This window comes from Carcharodon carcharias, chromosome 11 (assembly GCF_017639515.1).
Source record: "Carcharodon carcharias isolate sCarCar2 chromosome 11, sCarCar2.pri, whole genome shotgun sequence".
NCBI lineage: Eukaryota > Metazoa > Chordata > Chondrichthyes > Lamniformes > Lamnidae > Carcharodon > Carcharodon carcharias.
In genome coordinates this window covers 35531339-35548254 of record NC_054477.1, presented here as the reverse complement: position 1 = coordinate 35548254, position 16916 = coordinate 35531339, and the positions used below count along the sequence as shown (strand labels likewise).

At 41.7% G+C, this 16916-nt stretch overlaps 1 protein-coding gene across 1 annotated transcript in view; it reads right to left on the bottom strand.

The window, feature by feature from the left end:
• Positions 1-8812, bottom strand: part of LOC121284182 (LHFPL tetraspan subfamily member 6 protein) — a 185732-nt gene extending 176920 nt beyond the window's left edge. Inside the window, exons 1-2 of the mRNA XM_041199427.1 lie at positions 8526-8812; positions 7419-7959 (exon numbers count right to left, since the gene is read on the bottom strand). Of these exons, the coding sequence (XP_041055361.1) occupies positions 7419-7806 (388 nt within the window). The 5' untranslated portion in view covers positions 7807-7959; positions 8526-8812. The remainder of the gene's footprint in view (positions 1-7418; positions 7960-8525) is intronic.
• Positions 8813-16916: the final 8104 nt, after the last annotated feature.

Here is a 16916-nt window from a genome sequence, read left to right as displayed (position 1 = left end):
GTGCAAGTTGGTGTTAAGTTTATGTTAATTATATTATTTGGCCTTTCCTCCCTTGTTCTGAGATTCCATGCATAACTTATTGGACAAAAAGTTAATTGAAATTTATCTAGCTGCTTCTCCAATTAATGAGGCAGATTTATACAGTGAGTAGCAGAGTCATACAGAAAATCCCCGGTTCAAACACCAACCTGTGCTGAGATAGCTAATTTCTGTTAAGGCAGTCTTAAGGAAAAAATCATCCTGCTCTGATTAATGTACAATAGTTCCTAATGTAAGTATATACTTGTGGCGGAAGACAGATGAGGGCAGGATTAAGGTTGGCAATGGTGTCCCCTTGGTGACTAGCCTGTTGATGTTCAAGAATGAATAACAGCCCCTTGGTCAATTTTTCAGGAAGTGCACAGCATCCATAAGAAAGAACATGGATTTATCTAACAGCCTTCACATCCTTGAAATGTAGTCGCTGCTGTAATGTAGGGAAGTATGTGAACCAACCTACATGGTCCCATAAAAAGCAATTAGATAAAAGATAAGGTAATCTTTTTTAGGGGTGTTGGTTCTGAGATAAAGATCGGCCAAAGTACTGGCAGAGCTTTGTTGCTCATCCTTAAAACCATGGAATATTTTGCATCCACATAAGAAGGAAGGCAGGCCCTCAGTTAGCATATCTAAAAGGTAGCATCTCCAAAAGTACTGCACTGAATTGTCAGCCTAGACTTTGTGTCAAGTCTCTGCAGTACAGCGTGAACCCACAACCTCTGGCTTTAAAGGCAAGACTGCCCTATCACTGAGCTAAGGCTGACACCATGGAAACACCAAACAGTAGATTACTAGTGAGTACAGAGATACCTGTCAGAGAAAGTGGCCTTGAAGAAAAAGCAAAAATAAACATATTTATCTGAAATGCCCAAAATATCTAAAAAGAATGTTTGTTATAGAAAGCAAAAATAAATCTGTGTGGATGAAGTTGTGATTTTAGAGACTACCTCCTAAACATTTAACATATACTTTCATTTCTGCTTGACTAGTTCACAAAATGAGATTGCCTGAAGGAGTACAAATATCTGAGTCACAAAGACTGAAATACCATTAAACCATAAAGAGCCAAGAGCTAACTCCAATCAAATCTAATGACCCCTGCCAGGCGCTTAGATCATGGTCTGCCAACTTGAGTTAAAATGAAGGAGATGCCATGGAGGGAGCCATTAAGTTGACTGGACATCATTCTGTGGAAAGGCAATAGCAAAATGAAGTCAAGGACATACACTTTCACTGCCAACACAGCTCAAACTTTCATGCAACAGATCAGAACTGAAATATGCACAGTATGATGCTCAGCAGCCTGTTTCTGCTGTGAAATCCCTGCTGATTAATGACCTTCATGACCCAGTTCAAGCAAGTAACCCCTTCCTTCATACTCAATCTGTCCTATCCCCTCTATATCAATGCTTCCAAACATTCCAGTGCACAGATTCGCTGAAATAAATTAGATGTGCTTCAGTAACCAGTATCTAAATGGAGTTTGCCACCAGTTTGCATAGTTTCATTAGGGTGGGCATTATAGTTACAACATCACAGAATTTTGGTAAATATTAAGCTGGCAAATAATCATGGCATAAATATGGATGGGCATACATTTTCATGCATCTATCTGCATGAAAGCCAGATAGATAAGTGTGCATGCATACACACGCATACGCTGGCTTTCCATAATTATGCAACATTGAAAATGGAGGTTTTAATTTCATTAAAAGTAAGTGATCTCCACTGAAAAAGCAATTGGGAAACCAGGGTCACATAGAAATCCCTTAGCCCATTTACATTCCTATTTTTGAACTGTATTGAAGAAACGTAAGAAATAGAACAAAACAATGAGATAACAAGGTTTTTTTTCTCTGTTAACCTTCATTCTGGGTTTTATTTCATAAGGTAGTGTATTCTGATGTTGGTAACTTTAATTGCTCCTGGTTTGAACAGGAGAGAAGGCTATAGTGTAAGGACAATTCAAAGGGCAGTGTTTATTACACTAATAATTGATTAATGCATATCGACATACTCACAGGAAATAACAAGGGAATAAGTTAATCATGCAAAGAAGCAGATGTAATGACTTGCTACACAACTAAGCAAAACTTCTGAGTTTGCACTACAGCCATCAATTCAAGTTGCTAATATAAATGATGTAAAATCCCCCATTACTGACCTCTGAATTCAGGCTTCTATACTGAATTGGTGTAAATTGTCTAATGAAGATATCTTGTCGTCCTTTGCCACAAATCATAACTCAGCCATGTTTAATGTTTGGCACATGAAGTGGACTAGGGCAGAAAGCATTCAAAAATGCATCAAGTCAAAGCAACTTTGTTCAAAACTGAATGTGATCTTGTGACGGAAACACAGTTTTGAAATTAGAAATTCTCAGCTCACTCCAAATCAATGGAGAGGCACAGCTGTTGGTGCAAGATTCAGGTCTCAAATCAGCACATCTCTGTTAAATCAGTATTGTCACCATCATTGCTGCACCTTCCACTCTATAAAAACCTGCAGATAAAGTGAATGTTTTTTCTAATAATTGATATGGAATCAACACACAGAAAAACTGAACTAGACATATGGCAGTCATTTATAAATCATTAGCATATGTTATAGCATCGTCCCTCAGCTCCCTTCTATTGGGGCGAATGCCTCAAGGCTACAATCTTGAACTGTCTCCAACATTGGCTATAAATATATGAGTAACTCACAGGCTGCTGTATCATCCCATTGTACTGTCTGCTAGACTTAAATCCAATTTATACTTTCAGCTCTGCACTGTGGCACAAACTGAACATGATATTCCCCACTGGCCTTATATAGAAGACTGCCTGAGTCAATTCATGGGCTGCAATGTATTAAATTCCCTGTGCAATGCATTCAAGGCGTTTTGATTTCCAACTAAAGTCAGCAGGAAATTCAGATCAGGCCTGGTGCAAATCTCTTGCTTTAAAGCTCCAAATAACTCTGAGGTCAAGCAGTGGGAGTTTTTAACTCTGAAGTCCAATCACAGTCAATGGCTTTGCACCAGTTCCTGAATTCCTGCTGCAAAGTCACAAGATTTGCAAACTTGTCACACGAATAAGTACTGTATGCACAATACATTTTGTATTTATAAAAGGAACCTGCTTTAAATGAATCCAGTGGGATCACCAGCAGCACATTAATGAGATGTGTGGTCTATTAACACAATGTATAGCAATATCTAGCCATCATTACAAATTAAATTATTGAAAAGATTAGCATCAATTCATGACTTCACATCCCAACACTATATACAAAAAATATTTAGTGTAGCTTCAGCCTAAACAGTATAGTTTGCCACAGTTATATAAAGCCATTTCATTCCATTCTAACTTGCATCTTCTTCCTAACTCATGCAGTGTTGTCAAATAATTTTTTTTGCTACGCTTACTTTCCTGTATTTTTCAGTGTGCTCACTTTTTTGAGTGATCACCAGAGTGAAAATGCAACAAAAGTAGAGGAATTAAATTAATATATTTTGTTGAATTGTAAAAAAAATACAACAGAGTCATCTGGTTAATACTGGGTTGTTCATTAACCTACTTACACATTTATTGACAATCAAATTTCCAATTTGTTACTGCCTGGCTACATACACAGGATCACTCACTTGTAATGATTTTGGAACTGTCCATTTTTAAAATTAACAAAACCTGTTAACATGCTATTATCTGAACGCCACGGCCCACCTCAGCTTAAATTGCCACCTCTCCGTATCTTTCCTTTCCTATTTGAATAATTTTTTGGTATAGAACAGGACTTATCATCCATATTGGTGCAATCCTATGCAAACTGAATTCCAAAGTCCATCCTTACCAATTAGAGTGTATAACCCCTGCCCCCACAAGATGCCTAGGTTAATCCTCACTTATACATCAGTTGCATCAATGTAATTATACTGGGGTGTTAAGTAGTTCACTTCTGTTTCCTAGTTCTGTGATCTACCTGTATTGACCATCTTTTCAGATATTTTGATTGTACAATACAAGTACTAAAATATTCAAATCTCAAAGGTGTAGCAAATGGAAGAAGAAAAAATGATCCTGCGATGAAAAGGTGCAGTTGCAAACCTGCCTGCTCAAACAAAACAACAAAGGTCTGTTGCTGATTTAACCCAAAGCAAAACTAAGCATAAAGGTCAAATGCCTGCCCAGCTGAATCCAACTTTGGCAGCAGCAGCGGAAATGGCAACATAAACAATTAAGCATCATCCATTGTCATTAATCCTCCCAGCACAAATGTTGAGAATGAGCATGAATGAAACAGAAATGCTTGCAAGTCAACCATAACCAGGCCTACGCTGCCCAAAGTATGTGTGACCAACTGAGTTTTTCCAAAATGAAAATCACATCTCATCCATTGTGTTCAGAAAGGAAGAATAATTAATTTATTTTAAAATAGGAACATTATTGAGATTCATTATTTATCTCATCATCTGTAGTCAAAGCTGTAGTGATTAGCATTTGGATGTTTTCAGAGGGAAATAGCATTGTACTTCCACAGTATTTTGTAGTTTTTGAAGTCCAAGATCGGTTTAAGTTGTATTGTGATATCACTTTGCCATTGTGATATTTTAAAAGTGGAAATACGATTTTATTTAAAATACCATGGTGACAAACTGACACTGCAGTGCAACTTAAGCTGATGATGTTGAGCTTTAAAAACTACAAAAATACTCTGTTTTATTAAAACTATACCATGCACAAATCTCTGAAATGTTTAGCAGGTAAATATGTCCGTTAGTATAGTAGCAAGCCACAGTGGCCATGTGGGATGATGGTTGGAATGTTACAAATTACCTCAGCATCTCTGGATGAGGTATCAGAAAAATTAGCCAGTGTTCTTGCTGCTAATTCCTTGAATAACTCACTGTCTGCCTCGCATGGGAAAATAATCCACTTGGCTAAGGTGTCGTAAGCAGCACCTGTAGAATTATAAACTATTGCACATCAGAACCTTTGGAAGAGGATGTGAGAAAACTGGGGGCAAATATTTTTGAAATGTCGTGGACATCAGGGCCAATAAGATGATCTTGTCAATGCTCATGAGGCTGATTATAACTTACTCGTAGATCTGTCACATCTGGACAGCCTGTATGTGACAATACATATCAAATCCTTCATTTAACATTTCAATGGAATTTTGGAGAGATATTCAACAGTAGTGTCAATATACATCTAAACCTTTCCAAACCTTTGACAAATAAACTTGGGAGAAAACCCATACATCATAAGAGTAATTGGCAATGCTACATCAGAATTCCATGCTGTGATCTTACATATGTTTATGCAGGTTCCAATCTACTACACATAACCACAGTGATAGGCTTCAACTGACCTCAAGCTGTCTGTACCCATGTAATTCTGTCCACAGCCAGACATAATGGTGTGTGCAGTCTGTGCTATTTGTGTGTTAACATTGGAGTTTTCAGTTTGGAATAACTATGTTGGACAAACTATTTTTATTTTATTACTGATTGCACAACTGTGTTTTTTTAGGTTTTGATGAAAGTCAGATATTACAGAAACTGTTTTCAAATGCAGTGAAAATGCAAGGTGATTGATTATGCCATCCTTTAGGAATCAGAGCGTTTCCTATATCTGGCATCATCCAGTTTCACAATGACAATGATTTTGGAACTGTCCAGTTCTAAAATTAACAAAACCTGTTAACATGCTATTATCTGAATGCCATGGCCCACCTCAGCTTAAATTGCCACCTCTCCGTATCTTTCCTTTCCTATTTGAATAATTTTTTGGTATAGAACAGGATTTCTCATCCATATTGGTGCAATCCTATGCAAACTGAATTTGGGTTCTTCCAAACCTAGTCAATCTCTATTCACCAGTGACTCATTACCAGTTCTCATCAACCCAACTTCAGTAAAACTGCTATTCAGTTTGTCCATCCTATTTCACACCCCATAATGCTTTTCAGCAGTGTTACCATTTGTCCTAATAAATGTGACAAAAACTATCAGATGGTGTTGTTTTTTTTTCATTTAAAGTTATTCCTAATGTATTATGAAAAAAGATATTTCATTGTTAAAATGTTTTTCATGCTTTTAGGACATCCCAAAGTGCTTCAAAAGAAATGAATTAATTTTTAAATGTAATGTTTGCGGTGTTGTAGGCAAACAAGGCTGCCAATTTACCCAGTAAAATCAAAAATCAATAAGATGGTATTAGAGAGGGTGCAGAAAAGATTCACGAGAATGGTTCCAGGGATGAGGAATTTCAGTTACATAGATAGATTGGAGAAGTTGGGATTGTTTTCCTCAGAGGAGAGAAGGTTGAGAGGAGGTTTGATAGGTGTATTCAAAATCATGAGGGGGCTGGAATGAGTAGATAGCAAAACACTGTTCAATTGATCGAAGAATCAAGAACAAGAGGGCACAAATTTAAGCTAATTGGCAAAAGAAGCAATGTGATTTTCACACACCAAATGGTTAGGATCTGGAATGCAATGCCTGAGAGTGTGGTGGAGGCAGCTCCAATTGAGGCATTCAAGAAGGAATTGGGTAATTATCTGAAAAGGAAGAATGTGCAGGGCTACAAGAAGAAGGCAAGGGAGTGGCACTAGGTGAATTGCTCCTTTAGTGAGCCAGCACAGACAAGATGGGTTGAATGGCCTCCTGTAACCATCTTGTGATTCTGTGAAGATAACCTGTTTTAGTGGTGTTGGTTGAAGATAAATTTTAACCAGGACATAAGAACTCACCTGTTCATTATTGGAAAAGGAACAATGTATCTTTCACGCACACCTTAACAGCGCCTCATCTAAAAGAAAGCACCTCTAACAACGTAACATTCCCCCTGCACTGCTCTGAAATGTCAGCCTAGATTAGCTGCTCAAATCTTGCAGGTGCCAACATATTTTTTTCTGTGAAGCGTAACACTTAAGACATCAGTAATCCAGGGTGCCAAACTTCTATTAGCAGAGAGAAGTTATGGAATAAAATTAAGTATACCAATGAATGCAAGGATAACTGTAAATGAGGAAATTCTATCACTGCCCATGAATGCTGCCTGACCTGCCCAGTGTTACCAGCTTTTTCGACGTGTTATATTATGATTGTGGCCATTGCAACTCAGATGTAAAGCATCACCTGGGCGCATATGACATAAGGAGGACTTCACTGTGCATTTATTCTAGGTGCATCTGATGTTTGAGAGTATTCTCATGCAATAATTAATCCCCACAGTAAGTTATGGGGTGACAGTCTGCAGTTAACTAAACTATAAATCATTTAATAAAGATGCAGTTAAAACAGTAGCTGGAAATGATTGGCACATCCACATTGAGATCCATGTTATGTATTATATATATGATATCATATAAGTTAACTTGATGGCACTTACCTCCCACGAACTGAATGCCTCCAGCCACCCTGCCCACCGTCCTCGAGATGAGCTCGGAAACACAGCAGCCCATAAGCGCGGTGAGCGCCACCAGCAGGAGGAGACCGCATCCCACCCCGGTCACCACCGAGCAGATCTTCCAAGCTAGGCTGGGGATGCCCAGGAAAGAGGCGTATCTGCCGCACTGCTCCACCATGATCACCGACTGCAGCTGGCCCTCCTGGCGCACCGGGTAGGTGCACCGGCGGAACACGCCGAAGCTGACCGGCTTGTCGAGCTGGGAGCCCAGCAGCCAGTAGGGCATGAAGAAGCCGGTGCAGGAGGCGGCAGCGCATAGCAGGGACAGTGTAGCCCACAGCATCCCGGCACAGGTCAGGCTCGAAGACATCTCCCCGGGAATTCCACAGATTTTCCGGCAGACTTTAAGATCGGACTCTTTTGTTTTCTTTGAACCAGTAATTATTCCATTGAACTTCAGCAGAGGGGCTTCAAAGCAGAGCAAAGCCTTTACTCATTCTGTCTTCCTCCCTTCTGATAACCCCTGTTAGAAATAGAAAAATACAAAGTTTATCAAATTGGATTTTTTTTTAAAAAGTTCCCAATTGTACTTCTGTTGGGACTGTTCAGTTGGAGAATGGATTTGCAATTGGAATATCTCCCAGTCCTTCTCTGCAGAACCCATTGGAGGCTCCAAGTATGTCTGAAACACTCTTTCTCTCCTGACTCTGAAATCCGAGCTTGACAACAACCCTAAACAGCAGGGAATTGTTTAACGAACGGGGTCACGCACCCTTAAACAAGTTTTAAACAAGAGGATGGGAAACGCCGCTTCTTAATAATAAATGATTCGACAACCGAGTCGTTCCTAAACTGTCGTCTCGACGACTGTTTGGGAAATACGACCATCCGGTTGAACTGTTTTCAATTTCACACCAGGGCTAAAAGTTAATACAAACTTGAAAGGTGTTCGCCTGTAATTGTTTCCCGTAATAGTTATTTTTTTTCTAAAAGAACTTGGTTTGTGAAACTCCTAACTGGGTGGCTGAGAGTGGTTGAAGTGGCGTTCCCCTTAACCCAATGATGAAATCACTTCAAATCATTACTTACATCTTCGGCGCGGATCCTCGAAATCTCCCCGAGATCCGAAAAAGGTTCAATTTTAAGAAGAACTTCCCTCCAGGACAGGCTGGCTCTGTTGGGAATCCGAGTATCCAGACGGGATCGCTTTACTCTCGCCCTTTCTCCCGGCTTTGCAGGCGCCTGAAGCAGCAGCCACTGTGTTGAACTCCCGCGCCCGCACCCCCCACCCAGTAGATCCTCGTCCCGTGGCTCAATGTACCGCTCTGTTCGCCCGCAATCCTGACAGGAAATGTTCCACACACATTCCGAGAAGGAGAGCTAGACTGAGAGAGGGGAATGAATGTTCCTGTCAGCTCAGTCCGGTGCCGTCAATCACACATAAACTCCCAGAGAAAACCCCGCCTCCAACCATCCGCCCACCAAGTCCCAGAGTCTCTTCACATTTTTTGAGTGTATAGCATAGTCGCTGGCACACACAAGTCAGCCCTCAGGATCTATCCCAGTGGAGTAATAAAGCTTACCACGCAAGAGAGGCCATTCGGCCCATTGTGGCTGTGCAGGTGAATGAATCGTTGTACATTAATTGTGTGGTGAATGCATATTTGGCTGCACACGCTTATTGCACAGTGAATACATTTCTACACACTTGTGTAGTGAATGAATCCTTGACCGTACATTTATTTCCTGAGCAAACTTTGTGCCCTCCGCTCGTCAAGGGATCGAGAACGAGGGGGCACAGAATTAAAGCGATTTGCAATAGAAGCAAGTTTGATGAGAGGGGAAAAAACTTGTTCACACAGCCAGTGTTTCGGGTCTGGAATGCATTATCTGAAAGTGTGGTGGAAGCAGGTTCAATCGAGGTATTAAAGAGGGCATTAGATGATTATTTCAGTGGTAACAATGTGCAAGGGTGTGGGGAGGGGGTGTGGAAAGCAGAAGAAGTCATGATGCTGATTTGGAGAGCCTGTGTAGACATGATGGGCCAAATGGCTTCCTTCTGCACCGTCACAATTCTGTGATTATTGATATTGCCTTAATGTAAACCGGTTCCCTCACTGCTCTGAAGAAGGGTCATAGGGACTCAAAATGTTAGCTCTGTTTCTCTCTCCACCAATGCTGCTAGACCTGCTGAGTTTTTCCATCATTTTCTGGTTTTGTTCCTCACTGCTGACTGCTCTGTTTGTTTCTACTGCGAGGCATATTTGGTAATGACCCCTGCATGCTGGTGCAAAGTCTGCCATGGACCTTCTCCATTTTAGGTGGAGAAGTCTGTAGTGCAGCAGTGTTAAAAGTTCATTCCTAGCCTGTGCCGATGGAGAGGTAGCTCAGCTCAGCCATGGTCAGATTGCAAAATGTTCAACACAAGAAACAGGAGGCACCAGGCTAAACTTTCTCCTAACAGGTCAACTGGCTAGCACTGATATAATCACTGCAAGAGTGCAGTCAGAAACATTAAGACTCCCCTTGAGAGAAAATCTTATCGATGTCATTGTCATTGAACAAAACAGAAAACTCTGACAAATATCATTAGCACCCCAGGAAAGATAAATTGGCCTTGGAGGGAGTGCAGTGCTGATTCACCAGAATAATACCAGGGCTTAAAGGTCAATTTATGAGGACAGGTTGCAGAAACTCAGTTTATATTCTCTTGAGTGTAAAAGGTGGAGGGGTGACCTAAATGAAGTGCTTAAAACATTAAAAATATTTGATTGAATAGATGCAGAGTAACTGTTTCCTCTCGTAGAGGAATGAAGAATGAACAATCTTAAAATTAGAGCTAGACCCCATAGGAGGGAAAGGATGAAGCACATTTTCACACAAAGGGTAAAAGAAATCAGGAATTCTGTCTCCCAAAAGGTTGAAGATAATGGGACAGTTAGAGTTTTCAATTTTAGTTAGGTACGTGTGTCAAGGGATATGAAGGTAATGTGGCCAAATGGAGTTGAGGTAGAGGTCAGTCATTATCTAATTGAATGGCAGAGCAAGCTTGAGAGGCTGAAACATCTATTCCTGTCCCAATATTCATGTGTTCCTCTATGCCAGAGAATGAAGGTCAGATCTACCATTGTGTGGTCAGTCTGCAGATGTCTCAGACTGTACCCCACCCTCTGTACGGTTTAGCATGGCATCTTTGGAAGATCCATTAGCAAATTGGAAATTGGCAATGGTGACTTTGCATGAAATTCATGCATGTGCAATGCATCTAAAGTTGTGATTGCAACTATAAATGATTTGCGTCTGCATTGTTGCCAAATCCACCTGAAATTAAACATTGACCAGCTTTGACAGCAAGCCAACAAGATGATATTGTATAACATTGAAGCATTTGCAACAATCTTCAGCCAGAAGTGTCGAGTGGATGATTCATCTCAGCCTCCTCTGGAAGACCCCAGTATCACAGAAGCCAGTCTTCAGACAATTCAATTCACTCCATGTGATATCAAGAAATGGCTGAAGGCACTGGATACTCCAAAGCCTATGGGCCCTGACAATATTCCAACAACAGTACTGAAAATGCTGGAAAAACTCAGCAGGTCTGACAACATCTGTGTAGTGAAAGACAGAGTTAACATTTTGAGTCCGTATTGGATCCGAAATGTTAACTCTGTCTTTCTCTCCACAGATGCTGTCTGACCTGCTGAGTTTTTCCAGAAATTTTTGTTTTTGTTTCAGATTTCCAGCATCCGCAGTATTTTGCCTTTAATTTATTATAACAGTACTGAAGACTTGTGTTCCAGAAACTTGCCGCGCCCTGGCCAAGCTGTTCCAGTGCAGTTACAACACTGACATCTACCTGGCTATTTGGGAAAATTACCCAGGTATGTTCTGTATGCAAAAAGCAGGACAAATCCAACCTGACCAATTACCGCCCCATTAGTCTACCCTCAATCATCAATGAAGTGATTGAAGTGATCATCAACAGTGCTATCAAGCGGCACTTGCATAGCAATAATCCGCTCCCTGATACTCAGTTTGGGTTCTGCCAGGGCCACTCAGCTCCTGACCTCATTACAGCCTTGGGTCAAACATGGGCAAAAGAGCTGAACTCCAGAAGTGGGGTGAGAGTGACCGCCCTTGACATCAAGGCAGCATTTGACCACATTTGGCAACAAGGATTCTTAGCAAAACTGAAGTCAATGGGAATCATTGCTCTCTGCTGTTGGAGTCATACCTAGCACAAATGAAGTTGGTTGTGGTTGTTGGAGGTCAATCATCGCAGTTCCAGAACATCACTGCAGGAGTTCCTCAGGGTAGTGTCCTAGGCCCAACCATCTTCAGTTGCTTCATCAATGACCTTGCTTCTATCATAAGGTCAGAGGTGGGGGTGTTCGCTGATGATTGCACAATGTTCAGCACCAGTCATGACTCCTCAGATACTGAAGTAGTCCATGTCCAAATGCAGCAAGACCTGGACAATGCCCGGGATTGGGCTGACAAGTGGCAAGTAACATTTGCCCCCTTCAAGTGTCAGACAATGACCATCTCCAACAAGCGAGAATCTAACCATCACCCCTTGACCTTCATTGGCATTACCATCGCTGAATCTCCCACTATCAACATTCTGGGAGTTATCATTGACCAGAAACTGCACAGGTCTAGCCACATAAATACTGTGGCTACAAGTGCAGGTCAGAGGCTAGGAATCCTGCAATGAGTAACTCACCTCCTGACTCCCCAAAGCCTGTCCACCATCTACAAAGCAGAAGTCAGGAGTATGATGGAATTTTGTCCACTTGCCTGGATGCGAGCAGCTCCAACAACACTCAAGAAGCTTGACACTATCCAGGACAAAGCAGCCCACTTGAATGGCACCACATCCACAAACATTCACTCCCTCCACCACTGCCACACTGTGACAGCAGTGTGTATCATCTACAAGATGCACTGTAGGAACTCACCAAGGCTCCTTAGACAGCACCTTCCAAACCCACGACCACTACTATCTAGAAGGACAAGGGCAGCAGGCACATGGGACATTTCCGCGTGGAAGATCTCCTCCAAGCTACTCATCATCCTGACCTAGGAATATGTCACCATTCCTTCAGTGTCACTGGGTCAAAATCCTGGAACTTCCTCGCAAACAGCACTGTGGGTGTACCTAGACCACATGGACTGCAGTGGTTCAAGAGGCAGCTCACCGTCACCTTATCAAGGGCAATTAGGGATGGATAATAAATGCTGACCTATCCAGTGGAGCCCACATCCCATGCACATATTAAAAAAATTATTTTCATTAGCATAAATGAGTATGAAAGTTATTTGTGGCTTCTATTTCTTGCATTATACCCTCCTGTGCCGTGGGGCACTGTCTCATACCTCACATAACTGTCCATTTTTCACGTATGAGACTAAGTCTTAGCAGGTGACTCAGTTGCAGAGACATTAATGTCAAATCCAATTTTGCTCTAAATGAAAACCACACATGTTGATGCCAATGGATGGTTTGATCTCTAGTCGGTGTTGTGTTAGCTGACCTCTGCCAAGGAAACAGTGTAGGGAGTGAAAAATCAATCAGACTGCCTCCCTAACCACAGCCTCTCTAGCTGAAGCCAGCTCATGCAATCTAGACTGCAAGTCTGAAAACCCCCACCTTTGTCAGCATGTCACATTTACTAACTTAGTCAGCTGAGTCATTATATCAATCTTTCTTTTAACATTAGGTTCATTTTATCCAGCTAATATCTTGAAGTTGTTTGTCCTCAAATTTTGTGCTCTGAATACAGCCTGCAGCTATGGTGCAAACAAAATGGGAAAGAATTTCAGTTGAGATCCATTTCTATTCAATCTCTGTGCATTCCAGCAGATTCATAGAATCATATGATCTTACAGCACATAAAGGAGGTGATTCAGTCCATCATGTCTGCACTGGCTCTCTATAATTAGTCCCACTCCCCCTGTTTTATTTTCCCCCATAGCCCTGCAAATTTTTCCTCTTCAAGTATTTGTCTAATTCACTTTTGAATAATATTATTGAATCTGTATCCACCACCTTTTCAGGCAATGCATTCCAGATCATAACAAGTTAACTCCAGAGAAAAAAACACATCTCTTCCTTGGTTTTCTTGCCAATTATCTTAAAGCTGTATCCTTTTCCTATCTGCTCTATCAAAATCTTTCATTATTTTGAATTCCTCTCTTTAATTCCTCTGCTCTAAGGGACCAATCCCAGTTTCTCTAGTCCTTCCACATACCTGAAGTCTCTCATTGTTCGTACCAGTCTAGTAACCTCCACTGCACCTTCTCCGAGGTCTTGACTTCTTACTAAAGTGCGGTGCACAAAATTGGACACAATATTCCAACTGATTCCTATCCAGTGATTTATAAATGTTTAGAATAGCTTCCTTGATTTTCTACTCTGTGCTTCTAATTATGCAGCCAAGGATCCCATATCCTTTTTCAACAGCTTTCTCAATTTGTCCCCCCCACCTTTTTTTAAATTCATGCATGGGATGTGGATATCGCTGGCAAGGCCAGCATCTATTGCATATCCCTAATTGCCCTTGAGAAGGCGATGGTGAGCCACCTCGTGAACTACTGCAGTCTGTGTGATTACTAGGGAGTTCAAAGATTTTGACCAAGCAAAGATGAAGGAACAGTATGTTATGCGACTTAGAAGGTTCATGCAGGTGGTGGTGTTCCCATATGCCTGCTGCCATTGTCTTTCTTCTCCTCCAGTGGAAGTCAAGGGTTTGGGAGGTGCTGTTGAAGGACTCTTGGATGTGTTGCTGCAGTGTATCTTTTAGATGGTATCCACTGCAGCTACTGTACACTGGTGATGGAGGGACCGAATGTTTTAAGGTGATGGTTGAATGCCAATCAAGTGAGCTAATTGTTGTTGGAGCTGCATTCACCCAGGGAGTATTCCATCACACTCCTGACTTGTACCTTTTCCAGCACTGCCAGGTCCTAACCTGCTTTAATAGTTAGAGCATTTATGTGGCTGACCCAGTTAAGTTTCTAGTTAATGGTAACCCTCAGCATGTTGATGGTGGGAGAATGGGTGATGGAAAAGCCATTGAATGTCAAGTAGAGATGGTTAGGCTCACTCCTGATAAAATCAAAGAGCTATAGAGTCATTATTGGTCAGAAGGAGGCCAGGCGGCCCACCAAGTCAAAGCCAGCTCTCTGTAGAGTAATTGTTTAGTCCCATAGATCTGTTCTATCCCCATAGCCCTGCAAGTTTATTTCCCTCAAGCATCCATCCAATTTCCTTTTCAAATCATTGATCATCTGTTTCCACCATACTCGTGGGCAGCACGTTCCATGTCACTACCACTTGCTGTGTTAAAAAAACTCTTTTCGCATACTCTCCACATCTCTTGTCCAAAACCTTAAATTTGTGTTTCTGGTCCTTGGATGATCAACGAATGGGAACAGCTTTTCTTTGTCTACCTTATCTAAACCTCTCATAATCTTGTACTCCTCTATCAATCTCCCCTCAAACTCCTTTGCTGCAAAGAGAAGAGTCCCAACTTCTCCAATTTAACCTTGCAGCAAAAATGCCTCATCCATGGAATCATCCTGGTAAGTTCCCTCTACATTCTCTTAAGGACCCTCAAATCCTGGCACCGCATCCACAAACATTCACTCCCTCCACCAGCGACGCACAGTAGCAGAAGTGTGTACCATCTACAAGATACACTGCAGGAGTTCACCAAGGCTCCTTAGACAGCACCTTCTAAACCCATGACCACTACCAACTAGAAGGACAAGGGAAGCAGATAGATGGGAACACCACCACCTGGAGCTTCCCCTCCAAGTAACTCACCATCCTGACTTGGAAATATATCGCCAATCCTTCACTGTTGCTGGGTCAAAATCCTGGAACTCCCTTCCTAACAGCACTGTGGGTATACCTACACCACATGGACTGCAGTGGTTCAAGAAGGCAGCTCACCACCACCTTCTCAAGGGCAATTAGGGATGGGCAATAAGTTCTGGCACAGCCAATGCAGCCCATATCCCTTGAATGAATACAAAAATCCTTCCTGAAGTGTGGTGACCAAAGCTATATACAATATTGTCGTTGTGACCTAATCAGAGATTTATAAAGTTTTCCTGTTGGAGAAGGCACTTGTGTGGTATGAATATTAATTTAATTGTCCAGGTTTTGATGCTAGCTGTCACCAAATGCTTCATTATTTAAGGAGTTACGAATGGAGTTGAACACAGTGCAATCACTAGTGAACATCCCTACTCCTCACCTTATGATGGCGGGAAGGACAGTGATGAAGCAGCTGAAGATGGTTGGACCTAGGACACTACCTTGGGGAACTGCTGCAATGGTGTCCTGGGGCTCACATGATTGGCATCAATAACCACAAGCATCTTCCTTTGTGCTAGAATGACTCCAACCAGTGGAGAGTTTTCCTTTGATTTCCATTGACTTCTCTTTTACTGGATTTCCTTGATGCCACACTTGATCAAATGCTGCCTAGATGCCAATGGCAGTGACTCTCACCTCACCTCTGGAATTCGGCTCTTTTGTCCACGTTTGGACCCAAGACTGTAGGTCCAGAGCTGAGTGGTCTTAGCAGAACACAAACTTAGCATTGGTGAACAAGTAAGTATATGCCACTTGATAGCACTATCAATGACACATTCAATACTTTGCTGACAATTGAAAGTAGACTGATGGGATGGTAATTGGCCAGATTGGATTGTCCTGCTTGTTGTAGACGTGACAGACCTAGACAATTTTCCACATTGTTGGGTAGATGCCAGCTTGTAGCTGTACTGGAACAGCTTGGCTAAGGATGCAGCAAATTCTGGAACACAAATCTTCAGTACACTATCGGGATGTTATCAGGGCCTATTGTGCCTTTGATGTATCCAGAGCACTCAGCCATTTCTTGATATCACATGGAGTAAATTTAATTGGCTGAAGACATTGGCATCTGTGATGGTAGGGGCCACAGGAGGAGGCCAGGATAGATCATTCAGTCCTCACTTCTGTCTGAAGATGGTTGCAAATGTTTCAAATGATATGCTGGGCTCTTCATCACTGAGGCTGGGAATTGTTGTGGAGCCTCCTCCTCCAGTTAATGTGGCAGGGCTGCAGAGTTTAGATATAATCTGTTCATTGTGAGATCATTTAACTCCATCTATAGCATGCTGCTCCTGATATTTGGCATGCATGCAGTCCTGTGTTGTAGCTTCACCGGGTTGGCACCTCATTTTTATTAATGCCTGATTTGCTCTGAGCATGCTCTACTGCACTCCTTATTGAACCAGGGTTGGTCCCTTGGCTTGATGGTAATGGTAAAGTGAGAGATATACTGGACCATAAGTCTACAGGTGATGGTGGGAATACAATTCTGCTGCAGCTGATGGCTCACAGCACCTCATTGATATTCAGTTCTGAGATTCTAGATCTATTCTGAATTTATCCATTTCAGCACAGTGGTAGTGTTACAC